The following is a 14,710-nucleotide window of genomic DNA, read 5'->3' on the forward strand; positions in this document are numbered from 1 at the left end:
TATATATATATATATATATATATATATATATCTACATACACACATATATATATATATACAAGGTCTGAAGGGTAAATTGTCATTATTTTATATTATAGATTTCATGCATACACATTGCTTGATTTTGATTTTGTTGACTAGACAGTATAGTAGGGTCAGTTGGGCACCATCTGTCAGAAAAAACTGTACCATGATGCAATTCACTCTCCCAGAAATTTGGAAACGACATGCTGTACTGCTTGGCATTGAAACCGGATGCTCCAGAGTGTTTGGGTGTCAATCTAAGGACATGTACTGAGAGTGATAGAAGTCAAACATCCAGTCAACATCAATGTGTTCGGAGTGATCACTAGTGATGGTGACGTTATGCCTCCATTAATCTTCCGACATGGCCTTATACTCAACATGGAGGCCTACACCAAGTGCCTGGGGGAGAGAGTGCTGCTCTGGTCAAGAAGGTGGTTGCTGGAAGACCCTATGTTTTGCAACAGGACTTTGCACCATACCACACAAGCAGGGGAACCAGTCATGGCTGTCAGACAATTTCTGCGACCGCATCACACCATACATTTGGCCACCTAACTCCCCCGACTGCAACCCCCTTCATTATTATGTGTGGGGCACAGTTGACCAAGAGACCAACAAAGTTCCTTGTAACACCAAAGATGACCTGAAGGCAAGGATTACAGCCGCATTCACCAACTTAAACAAGGAGACCGTCCAGAAGAGTTGAAAAATATTCCAAAGGCATCTGGAGGCTGTGGTCAAAGTGAATGGCAAATTTATTGAATAAATTTACTGTTTAGTATTTCAAGATATTTTTATGTAATTTTTGTAAATATATGTTAAAATGAGATGTCAGTGTTATTTTTCTTTTTACGTAATTTAGACCGACAGTTTATTCACTGCACCCTTTATATATATATATATATATATATGTATGTTAATATGTGAAATTGTATATATCAGAGAAATTGTTTTATTAGCTTGTTTTGTACTTTTGTTTTTTATTTGCAATAGAAGGAACCAACAACATTGTCCAACCTGATAATAGCAGTCAGTTCTCCCTCAAACTGCATCGTGTCATTAAAAAAAATTACAAAATAAAAGCCACACTGAATCATTTAGTGCTAAAAATAGCAAAAAAAATGTGATGGTCTCAATTTGAATATTATTCTTTGTATGTCTGCCTGAATATCAACTGTCTAAGGATCATCAATGATGATTTATTATATTTCAATTTACATATGACTACTGTTGTGTATATCTCTGTGTGTTCCAAGTTAAAATTCTCTCTACTTCAAATCCCCAATTAATATTCTAAAGCAAGGGCTTGAATAATACCTTATTTTCTGGCATGCAAGTTGATGTATTATATATTGTAAACATGTAATATAAATATTCAAATATTGTCATATCTTTTGAAAATCCTGCTGAATTTCATGTGAAATTGTTGGACCACCAAAGATGTCTAGGGGTTTAAGTCAGCCTACCTTTTATGACTGTAAATTTTAATCTGAAGAAGTTTGATGTGTATGCCAGAAAATATGATGTTGTCCAGTGTATACTATTTCTCTAAAGGAAAGAAGGACATCGTGGCTCAAATGCATTTGCTCATAAGTCTTTTCAATCAGGCATGACTTAAAGGTGAACAACAAAATCATAGAAAAGATTAAGGTCACAAGAGAGGTAGATATTAGATTTTTTATTTCACTATTAATTTTCTACTGCAGTTGTTGCTTCATATCCCAACAACAACAACTAACAATGGATGGCTCAGTCAAACCCTTGGTCTGAATAAGTATTATTCATACATTTCTTTACTGTATGAAGCAAACTGAGAATACAATTTATTACAGTAATATTGATATGGTCTGCTGTTGAAGATGTCTAGGTTGTTGAGAGCATAATTTTAAATGTGACAGCCCATCATTGGGGATGACAGTGTCGATACTGGATGTTCATCCTCGTCTGCCTCCAACACATTTTTTCTTGTGGGAGTAGACAGGGCTGACGCGACCAATATGAGATATATAGACCCTGTGGCACTGAGGGCACTGAAAGGGATCCCCAAACAACAGCTGCAGGGTGTTGATGGTGATGTGTCTTCCTCTTTTCATGCAGTCCCCAGCATTCAGTTTCAAAGCACTCCACCCCAGCATCACACATGAAACCTCCATGCCTTCCAATTGTTGAGAGGCATATTGACTAAAAAAAAAAAAAAAAAGAAAGAAAAGAAAAATATAATATGTAAGATCCCAGTACACCTTTATATCCCATATTGAAATTTTATGTGAAGGTAAGTTCTTTAATGTTTTATCAATGTCTCTTCAAATTATCAAATGTTAATAGTATTTCCCTGAACATTACAAAATACTCACTTTCTTTCATTTTTTGGTTTTAATACATTTTAAAAGTTTCCTGGCATTCTGACTACTAGATTGTTATAGTAACAATCAATATAGTTATAATTAATAATGTGTCTATCTTACAACAAGTATTCGGAAGTCTTTATTCTCTTTCATCAACTGTTATGACTTCAAATGATCGCAAAACTTAATGTTCCCAAACGTCTTATTCTCTTCATTTAAAATCTTCACTAGATAATTTCTATCTGTTTCTTCAAGAAATCTCATTGGAAATGTCACAATAACAAAATTTCAAGCATCATTAATTTTCTTTATGCCTGACCTAAGGAGCGAAGATCAGGTTTTCATTATTAATTCAATTCTTTAGCGTAAGAATTAATCTCAAGTGACTTACTGACTTATATAGAAATCACAAAAGTTCTTCAAATCGCATCAAAGATATTTGTTTGAGATAGATAGACTGAGAAAACTTACACACACACAACACACACATAACACATATGTGCACCTGCACGCACGCACACATGCATGCATACACACACACTCACACATGCATGCATGCACACACACACAACCAAATGCACACATAAACATACACACACACAAACACCCACCCACACACGTATATATATATATATATATATATCAATAGCAGAAGTGATCATAGTGTGAACAAAAATAGAAATTGAACATAGCTTCACTATATTTGAATAAAAGGAAAAATTGAAATTGTATAAACCATAGATGAATACAATAGATAAGAATATGAACTTATGTTCAGAATCTTTAGATGTAGAATTCATACCAGCACAGAGCTATGGTAAAGAAAGAAATTGAAAATAGACAAGTGACTAAATTATTAGTGTCATAGGTTTCAAGTTTAAATCTCTTACACGTCTTACTTCTTGTTATGCATTTAGGATGTAGACTTAATTTTCCATGCCTCGTTTAACCAAGCTACCAATGGAATCGGAACTTTTAAGTTCAGAATTTTACCTGAGTTCAAATAGCATTCTCTCCATGGACCTAATTGTCTTTCATCTGCTTAATGTATATGGAACCAGAGCTAAGCCCATTAACACTTCAGAAAAGTATCTTCAATAATTACGTTCATTTTTTTTATTATTGAATCTGGCTGGGTTGCTTGGTTTGAAGGCTTTGTATCCCATCAGTGGTACTGTACGTTTAGCTATTCATGGATCAATGTAGTCTGTTGTTATAGTCATTGTTAATGTTTAATTCCAGGTTAACTCTGTTGAGCAGACCTATACTCCAAAACATTCCACTCATGACTATCATGTCTTTTTAGAAGTATGCAGGACTACATGATCCAATGTGTCTTTTCATTTTACATAAAAGTAGGCTGTGATTTAAAGCAGATTCAGCTGCTCTTTCTAGCAGGTCAAGCAGCCACGTAGAGGCCTCCTACATTTGGTTCAGCATTGAAAATCTGTATGTAGGGAAGGGTTAGTTCACTTCTGGAAGTATCAACAGAAATCTGTTTTTAATTTCTTTGCATAAGAGTAAGGTGTGATTTAAAGGATATTTGGCTGCTCTTTTTAGCAGGTCATGCAGCCATCTAGAGATAGGAAGGGTTAACTCACTTCGGGAAGTCTCGTCAGAAATCTGTTTTTAATATCTGTTTATTGTACACAATGTCAATATTTGTGTTTATTTCATTGAGTTTACTTTTTCTCAAGGGATGAAAGGTCATGAAATCTTTGGCAGGATTTCAGTTCACACAACTAATTCATCAAATAGTTATGGCCAACTAATGACCCCCACCCCTCTGCTCCACAAAGAAAAAGAAAAAAAAATCTTTTGAAAGGAAAAAAACCAATGAAGAGGTCTCTGCATACTTGCTTCATTAGTTAGAAATAGCAGCCAAATTTCTCTCAAATTACACTGCAACATCTCAAAAGGTGTGTATGACATTGGTTGATGTAATCCTAAATACACAATGCTCTAGAAATGGGTGAAGCAGTCATGAGTGAAATGAATTTCATTATAAACCTGTTCTATTGGGGTTGACCTGTGGCTAAATAACAAGATCAACAACAAACTGTGAATGGTACCAAAGGGAAATAGTCTAATGTAGTATATCTTAATAATTACTGCTAACTTTGGTTCATTTGTTATTCTTTTTAAAGATTCTTGTTGCTCAGACACCTAAGGGATTCTATATTCCCCTTTGAAGCGGAAACCATTCAAAGCTATTCTTTTATTTGCTGTAGTAATCTTGACTGTGGCCATGCTGGAGCACTGGCTTTTTAGTCAAACAAATCAACCCCAGGACTTATTCTTTGTAAGCCTAGGACTTATTCTATCTGTCTCTTTTGCTGAACCACTTAGTTATGGGGACGTAAACACACCGACATTGGTTGTCAAGCGATGATGGTGGGACAAACATAAACACACACACACACATATGATGGGCTTCTTTCAGTTTCTGTCTACCAAATCCACTCACAAGGCTTTGGTTAGCTCAAGGCTATAGTAGAAGACACTTGCCCAAGGTGCTGCACAGTGGGACTGAACTTACAACCATGTGGTTGGGAAGCAAGTCATTTACCACACAGCCACTCCTGTCAGTCATGGGACTGCAGCCATGCTGGGGCACTGCCTTGAAGGATTTTAGCCGATCAAATCAACTCCAGTCCTTATTTTTTGTTATGTCTAATTCTTATTCTATCAAACTCTTTTGCCAGACTGTAGGGAACATACCAAAAAAGATGTCAAGTGGTGGTGGGGACAAACACAGACACAAAGATTCTCACACATAGGTATATAAATATACATATATGTCACTCACTGTCTTCTTTCAGTTTTTGTCTACCAAATCCACTCACGAGGCTTTGGTTAAGGTGAAGCTATAGTTGAAGATATTGCCCAAGGTTCCACACAGTGGGACTGAACCTGAAACCATGTAGTCGGAAAGCAAGCTTTATACCACACAGCCACATATGCTTCTATATTCTTTCTTTTTTTCTTTCCTTACACTATGACCAGTCTCTGTGTGTGTGGGGGCATTCGGTCTGGTGTGTTGCATTCTTGATTCTCAAAATTGCAGTTTTTATTCCTGAACCAGGTGATAATACTATGTATTCTTGAGCATTTCACATTGTTTCTAATCCACCCAGCTGGAAAAAGCAAGCAATCCTGTGATGGACCAATATCCTGTCCAACAGGTGAATATATATATACTTCATTAAATCTGGAAAACCAGTCTTATGATCCTATGACTTGGGAAGAACCTTTGATCCTTTTCTTTGATTTAATGTGTGTTTTTGTTTTTGTTTTTAAAGATGGAAGGTTTTTTTAAGATGGAAGTAGCAAATTCCCAGAATCACTAGAATCACCAGGCAGGCAATGGAAAATCCTCTTTGTAGTCTTCATGGCTTTTGTCAGTGAAGTCACCAAAGGTCTGATTTCTGTTTCACCCATATGATGTTTATCTTTGTCTTATATAGAACATTAAATTATGTAGGTTCTTCTTACACAATCTCAGGCTCTACCAATTTCTTGCCTCTCATTTCTTGCCTTATACCCTAAATAAGTGTATATATTCCAAAAGGAATATTTCCTCTCAGTGAGGAACAGTTTCAACTGACCAGAGTTTTACAGAACAAGGGTGTACCATCTCCTTTTGAAGTGTGCATCATATAGCTTATTGGAACACAGGATGCCTTTGTTAGGAAAGAAATTTTTTTTCTAAACCATACAGGAAGCAGTATTGATCCCATTGTGGTGTGAAATCAATATCCACCAGCATATGGATTGTGCTCATACTGTCATTAATCCAAATAATCTAATCAATAGAGGCCAGCAGTAGCGATGGAAATTTCATAGTGCTTTTGCTGGATCAAAGGTGGGAAACTTTTGATTAGTTGGGCAATCTGATAGCGAGCAGAGACTGAAAAGAAGAAGGCAATGATTAACAACATTTTTTTTTTATCTTTGCCAACAAAATTTTATGGATATGAAGAACACCCTTAAAAGAATAATCAATACGAAGCTGAAAGGTAGAACTTCCTAGTCTGTGAGGCACCTAAGCATTAACCGGACTAGAGTGCCATCAGATCTCTCTGAGTAGGTCTGGAGTTGGTGACACTGGTGGCGTAAAGCCTTGAGGAATTTTACCGCTTTTACCAGTTCTCAAGAAAGCCTTGTTACTGATGTAACCATCATCAAAAAGAAAGGTTTGTGTTTTATAGGTGCGGATACAGCTGGAACTTGTATTGTAGAAACAATGGCTCAAAGAAAACTAGACTTTGTGAAGATAGATAAAGATAGAATAAAAGTTGAGATTCTGGGAATATGTGAAATAAAGTGGATAGGAGGTGGGACACTTTTCTATGGCATAATTACAAAATATGCTCCACAGAAAATGAGACACATTCAAGAAATAGAGTGACAATGATGCTTAAAAAAATGTCAACAGTATTGCATTGGATATAGTCGATTTCTTAGCAGTGAGATCACAGGGATGATCTATAAATTTTACTTTCTGTTCAATGACTTTGGAAACAAAGGAAGAAAGCAAAGCAATTTCGTGAATCCCCTTCAGCCAGCAATTAATAATATTCTAAAAGGTGATGCATTCTTAATTATGTCTGATCTCAGTGCAAAAATTGAAGAGAATGAAGAATTAAATATGGAGGATAAAATAAGGATTAAGAGCCAAGAATGAAGAGAGAACTAAATCTACTGGGTTCTGTTCAGCACAGGATGTATCCAAAGAGAAGATCTACCTTGGTATTACCTGACAAATAATGTAATAAAATTAATTATGTAGTCTCTGCTAGAAAAAAAAAAAAATGAGAACAGTTCAGGCTGTCAATACAATGTTAAGAGGTTGGTAATAAAAGAGTTCATTAGCTGCTCATTTCTATGATCAAATTAAAACTGAAGAAACTAGAAACAAAGGACCTGAGGGATACTATCTTCAGAATAACCTGAAAGCTATACTGAAGAAGTCAAGAACCCAAGTTACAGTCATTAATAACATTGATGGATATTCTAATGAGCTGCAGCAAGAATTGCAATAAATTGTCCTATAAGTAGCTAGAAATTACCTCACATAAAAACAAGAAGAAATGCATGAAAGACCGAATAATGGACTTAGTGGATGGTATTATGAAATTTGGAAGACTGAAAGGGAACTTAGTCATGCATAAAATAAAATTTAAAAAAGACAATTATATAAAGAAGAAAAGTAAAGTGGAAGAAGAAAATCAAGAGAGGTCTAGGAACACTTCCAAGAAAACAGAATAAATTACTAGAAAATTTATCCCAACCCATACACAAATGGAATGTTCTATATCCTTGTTCAACATATAAACTAAATGGGTTGTAAGTCAAGCAGACTGAGTCTTTTAGACTCCATAAGTGTAAAGAGGTATCGTTAATTTCTGTACATGTTCATGCATAAATAATGTCAGCTAAAACACTTCTAATAATATGAGTGAAACCTGTTTATCAGCCAGTTAAGCAAATTTTGAATTCCACATGTGTAACACATGTGGACATACTTACAAAATCATAAGACACAGTACCCATGACTTTTGAAAACATTTTTTTCATGCTCAGAATTGCTGAAGCACGGAATGAACTCCCTGCATCAATTGTTAGTTGTCGGGACATGACATCCTTCAAAACTTCCATACTTCCTGAAATTTGCCAACCTGATGCCTCTCCCCCACTTTTTTTTTTTTTTATGTGACTTATTCACTGTTCACTTTCTGTGTATTATTCTATGTGCTGTCCATGCACTTTTGGCTATCTTTTCTGATGAGTTGTAGTGCACCTGAACATTGTATACAATAAGTTAATATTATACTAGCTGGCCCTATGCCATCAAAAATTATGGCTAATTGTAGTGTTTTATATATAATAAGGTACAAAACCAAGTTTTTAGTTTAATAATTCTTTTATTACCAAATTTTTTGTGAAAAATCTCTCTGCAACTAATATCCCTTGATTGCTTGGTTCCTTCAAAAGAATTTTAAAGTTTTCCTTCCATCTTGTATGACTTAAGGCCACATAAAGCTGGCTGTGATTAAATACAGGATAGAAAATGAATGGTAAATCAAATTAACACACTTGTCAATGTTAACTAGTGGTTGTCTTTTGAGATGTGACAGCGATCATCGTTTGTTACTGAAAGAACACTGGTTTACACATACAAACATTCACACACTTCCCTTGTACATGCACAGACATACACACATATACTCACACAGGGTTGAAACACTGTTTGATTTTTCTTTCACTGTAGAACTTCCATCATCCCACTACCAAATTTGCCATCACCCCTCCCTTCCTTATTCATCTATCACCCCTTCCTTCCCCATTCAGATGTTGTGACAGAGAAAATCTCAAGAGTATTATTATAGTAGTTCATTATTTATGAACTTTCTATTGTGGCAAGCTGGCAGAATCGTCAGCACATCGAGCAAAATGCTAAGTGAAGGAATCTGAGCTCAAATTCCACCGAGGACAACTTTGCCCTCCGCCCTTTTGGTGTTGATAAAATAAGTACCAGTTGAAAACTGGGGTTGATGTAGTTGACTGATACCCTCTCCCAAGCTTGTTGGCCATCTGCTAAAATTCAGAATCATTATTTATGTACTTTCTATTAAGATACAAGTCATCTTTATATCTCATCCTTTGTTAAGTCAAGTGAGATCACAGTCATGGCCAATGTTTGTAACTGGCACCGGTGCCAGTTGTATGTAAAAATGCCTGCTACACTCTTGAAGTGGTTGTCATTAGGAAGGGCATCCAGCTGTAGAAGCTATTCCAAATCAGATTACAACTTGGTATAGCTCCCCAGCTTAACAGTTTTCAGCCAAACTATCCAACCCATGCCAGCATGGAAAATGGACATTAAATGATGATGATGATGAGGGTCAATATAAAAAGTACCATTTGGGGGCAGAGAATTGTTTAGAAGATTGGATGGGCTCCTTGCAGCAGTGTTGGTTCTAGCTTATTGCATTCTGAGTTCAAATCTTACTATGGCCTACGTGGGGTGGTTGAGTTAATCCATCACCTGGTTTAAAACCTGGTTCTAGCTAGCACCTTAGGTGCCTTTAGCAGAATCTATTTTGTTGCGAACATTCAGGCCAGCCAAATCTCAAGTTTAAGTTTGCCTCCCTCTCTCCATTCCTTGTAAAAGGTCAAGAGCACTGCCTTATCTTTCTGACTAAAAGATAATAAATAAATAATATAAATACTAGCTGTTAGTGGTACCATTTGAACTCTTCATCTGGCAGTTTGTAGATCAGTATCTTAACTAACCTGACACTTACTGGAACTCAAAGCCATTCATTATTCATTGCTTCTTACCTTTGGTTTTATCACAAGGAATTTTGGAAACTTTGGACAATATCATTTTTAGCCATATAGTAATGCTCAGTTAATTTCAGCATCTGTGATATAACTTGCTTATGTGTTTGTTGAAAACTAATATATATTATATCATATTATATTATATCTTATATAATACATATATATATATATATATATATATATATATATATATGAATGTATGTATGTATGTATATGAATGTATGTATATATGTATAAAATAAATAAAGAAACTAAAAAAAGAAAAACACCATTTTCTGGAAGCTTCTTTTATATCAGAACAGATTGCTTGAAAACAATTTCTTATCTTTGAAGACATTGACTGGGAGGCTTTAATCACCTGCATGCTCAATTTTCACACCAGTTTCATTTCACCATTTCGCCATTTCACACTTCTTTCTTTTTCCTCTTCTTCTCCTTCTTCACTGGTTCACTTTATCAATTCAGCAGCTTTCTACTTGAAAGCTCTGTCAGGAAAGTGTCAAAAATGAGACCAAAAACAAAACAAAACAAAAAAAGAAATACTAATAAAATAAAATGAAATAAAATAGACCGAAAAATAAACAAATAAAAGCTGTTCTCACTTTATTAAGAAACATTTATTCTCATACACTGCCATCATTTACTGCTGCGCTGCTACTTCTTTCACCTCCTCCTCAGCTCACTTTTCAGATATAAGATTATGTCTTTTAAGGTACCACAACTCATTTCTTTAATAACGTGTTGATTCCATGAATTATAGGTTTCTTCCTTTTCGTATAATGGATCTTTCAGTCTTGTCACAACCAGCAATAATGGAATGGAATTTTAATCAAGTAAATATCCCAGAAGAAATACCTGTGGTGGATTTGAATTCAGGACCAATGAGCTTGTTGTCCAATAGTCTATTTACATTGCTAAACTGGGGTGCGGTAGCCTGCTAGAAGTAGAAACCAACTTTCCTTATATCATATCCAACCACTGTTTTAAAAAGAAATGAAGGACAGATTGGATCATATAATCAGAGATACACTTTCATAGCAAAAAGTTAGGGTGGTACTGAATGGAAGAACTTTCATCATTGGTCTGCTCATTCTGGTATAATCTGGAGCTCAACAACAGCATCATCAACAACAGAAGAAGACCCCCCTTTGGTCACATATGACCATGGGTTTGCACATAGAAAGTTCCCTTCATAGGCACAAACCTGGGAAAGGTTGTGAATGTAAGACCAGCAGTCGCCCATGCATACCAGTCTCCCGTCTCCACACCACTGACGTTGTGCAAGGGAAAGGCAGAGGCTGATACAATTTGGCACCAGAGATGCTGCTACTCATTTCTACAGCTGAGTGAACTGGAGCAACATGAAATAAAGTGTCTTGCTCAAGGACACAACACACAGCCTAGTCTCGGAATGAAACTCACAATTCATCTATGACAACAGCAATAATATTAACAACAACAGTTTTTGTAAGCCATGTAAAAGAACTCAAAAGGTTGGGCCTCCATCAAAGCCTTTTGCAATGCTCAAAAGCCAGGAACTTTTTAGCGCTTCCTTGTCCATATGCAATATATATATATGTATATATGATTAATGAGATATATGGAAGATGCAAGATATGAGATTGTTTACTGATCACTACAATTGTTCTGACCCATCTAGCATCGATCCCTCATGGGGCAAGATACTTAACAACTGGTTTAGGAGTATCTGATGGTGTGGATGTGTCTCTTCATGTGATTACAAAATGTTTCTCATTAAAATAACAACTGTTCCACATGATATCTTCTCAGTTTGTGAACAGAAAAGCAGCAAATTAAAGGATGCAGTTTCGTTTTTATATAAGCTCAATAATAAACAGATGCAAAAAGCAATGAATACACAATACAGTGAAAAAGTGTTAATTGTAACCGTTAACAGATATGGATGTATAAATGCCCTCACTTATGTTGTATGGCACTCATACACTCGCTTGTACAAACGTCCATAAAGATATAAGCATATACGGACATGTGGTTTGTTACACATACGTGTATTCATTATTTTTTTGCTTTTCTGTACACAAACCAAGAAGATATCTTGCGGAAATGATGTTATTTTAATGAGAAACATTTCGTAATCACCTGAAGAGATACGTCTACACCATCAGATACTCCTAAATCAGTTGTTAAGTATCCCACCCCATGGGGATTCGATGCTAGATGGGTCAAAATAATTGTAGTGATCAATAAACATTCTCACATCTTCCATCTTCCCATCTCTCTCAGTAATTAAATATCCAATGAACACTGTGGAAGTGAACATGCTTTACCGGTAAGCTACCAGGTGTGTACCATATCCTTTATTATCTAATAATATATATATATAATGATAAATAATTTGGACAAATAAGTGTAATTCGATTAGTGTGTTTAAATGTCGAGTAGAGCACTGGTACAGTTTAGGCTACCAGTTGTTATCTGCAATTGTAGTACACTTCCGTTGGATCTACTTCAGGAACTCCGTAGTGACAGTTAGGGTAATAGTATTAATTAATTGTTGGAGATGGATTTCGTATTAGACTTTTATTAGGTACAACATGTTTCGACCCATCAGTCTGGGTTTCTTCAGGTATATTGATAAAGAAGTCACACTAGAGATTTTTAGTGTCAGTTGGATTGTTATATGCCTATCAAGTTAGGGAAAGGAATAAAAACAAATAATATTATAGAAATAGAAAAAATTCAAAAATGAACAGGGAAATCTTGTGTTCAGGTTTAGATAAAATGAACTAATCAGCTGTTGCTGTCATAACTGCTTAGAGAGAAAGAAAGCAGAAACAGAAAGGTATACTTAAACAAGTAGTTTCATGTTCATAAATATACATAAAGACAGACTTCTTTATAAATGTACCTGAATAGACTCGGACTGATGGGTCAAAACATATGTTGTACCTAATAAAAGTATAATACGAAATCCGTTTCCTGCTATTAATTAATACTATATATAAATCCCGTTCTGTCTGTGTGTGAGTGTGTAAAAGATTATAATGGCCGTATTTTTCAACTGAATTTTTTCCAAACTGGGAACATACATTTCTTGTCATGTAGATGGTTTTACACTCTTAAAATCTTTCTCATAATGTGCAACTGATCCCCTGAGGGCAGAAAACACCAGTTCCTGGGTAATGTGATGTAACTTTCAGAAATTGATTGTCTCCCTTACATCCATTGGTCATAAAATAAAATAAAAAAATATTGCTTTTTATATTAGATTCATGCCTTTGAAATATTTTTAAAATATTTATTTCCAGTTTTCTGGTATTAGTGACGTCTATATCTCTCTAACTATATCTCTCTATCCATCTCTGTCTATCTCTCTATCCATCTCTGTCTATCTCTCTATCCATCTCTGTCTATCTATCTATCTATCTATCTATCTATCTATCTATCTGTCTATCTATCTGTCGATCTATCTATATCTATCTTATTTGTTTAATTAGCTAACTCCCTCATTCTCTCTCGCCCTCTCTATATCCCTCTCACTCTCTATCGTTTCCACTTTCATGTTTCAGACGCTATTGTTTTCACTTTAAGTTTTCAATCGCTATTTGCAAACAATACTGACAAATTACTGATAGAAAGAAGTTCACAATTATTGATGAAGTAATTTCATACCTAATTTACTGACAAAGTAACTTCATAAATTTCACTTCAATCCACAACACTTCGTTAAATTTGCCTACAAAAACAACGTTTTGTGTTTTTTTGTTGTTTTTGCTGATGGAATTAATGATAAAAGTAAGATCATAATTTACTGACAGAAATAACTTCATAAATTCCATTTCAATCCGTGCACTTAGTTAATTTTCCTGAAATTTTCTTACTTTTGCAACGGCTTTGATTTTTCTGTTGTTAAGAGCATTTTTCTGGTTCCTTCGATACTGGCTCTGGTTCCCTGACAAATTTCGCTTCAACCCGTACAATTCTTGAATTTCTGTAAAAAATTCTTATTTACTTTCTGCCTGTCGTATTAAGAAATATCATTTTCGTTACCCACTTATTTTCATTGTTTACTATCTTCTGCACCCGTGTATGTCTGTATACGTATATAACCATGCCTAGAAGGAAAGTGTCAAATTTGTCTACAATGTCAAGGTCAGCCAAAAGAATGTCTCTGTCTATGGAAAGAATGGCAGCTGCAGAATGGGAAGCATACCAAGAAATGAAAAGACTGTGCACTAAAAGAGCCAGAGCATTTCAAAGTGATGAACAGGGATATGCATGGCTAACAAGGAATAGAATCTCCACTGCAGAACGAAGCACAGTTGTAACAGCTCAGAGAAGCAACTTCTATGAAGCAGCTTTCAATTATGATCCAGCAGTTCATTACGCAAATGACACTAGAATTTCCATTGGTGCAATGACAACTGAGTGCATACACTGTAAAGCAAGAAAGTGGCCTGGAGGGACACCTGCACCGTGCTGCAGTGGTGGAAATTTTTAAACTCACTGCAATCCCCCAACCGCTAGAGCCATTGAAGAAACCGTTGTCATCAAATGCCCAAGATTCCAAGCACTTCCAAATCAAAATTAGATAATACAATGCTAGACTGCAGATGACATCATTTGGATTCACAAGAGATTTAACTGAGCCAAGATTCATGCAAACTGTCAAGATCGAAGGTCAGTTTTATCATCGGATTGTCTCCCTACTACCTCTGTCAAATGAATCACCAAAATCGGCTTTTTATTGTTTATAATATGTACCTGATTTTGGTTACGAAATAAGCTACACAAAACGTGTTTTTGAATTACGTGTATTTACATTATATACAAATATGAGTTGAAAAACTTTCTTCTAACATTTCACTTAACGTATATGTTCCATGCTGGCATCGGTTGGAGAGATGTTAATGTAGAAAGTTGGTATCTCAGCTACTAGCAGTTGACACCTGCGTAATCTGGACGCTGTTTTTAAATTTCATTATTCTCTTTAACCCAAGCAACAC

General features: G+C 35.5%; 1 protein-coding gene across 1 annotated transcript in view; it reads left to right on the forward strand.

Moving 5' to 3' along the window:
- LOC106867322 (cilia- and flagella-associated protein 65) overlaps positions 1 to 14,710 on the forward strand; it is a 720,747-nt gene that overhangs the window by 188,146 nt on the left and 517,891 nt on the right. The window contains exon 12 of the mRNA XM_052971190.1: positions 5,510 to 5,557. Coding sequence (XP_052827150.1) covers positions 5,510 to 5,557 — 48 coding nt within the window. The remainder of the gene's footprint in view (positions 1 to 5,509; positions 5,558 to 14,710) is intronic.

Source organism: Octopus bimaculoides, chromosome 10 (genome assembly GCF_001194135.2).
Source record: "Octopus bimaculoides isolate UCB-OBI-ISO-001 chromosome 10, ASM119413v2, whole genome shotgun sequence".
Classification (NCBI taxonomy): Eukaryota; Metazoa; Mollusca; class Cephalopoda; order Octopoda; family Octopodidae; genus Octopus; species Octopus bimaculoides.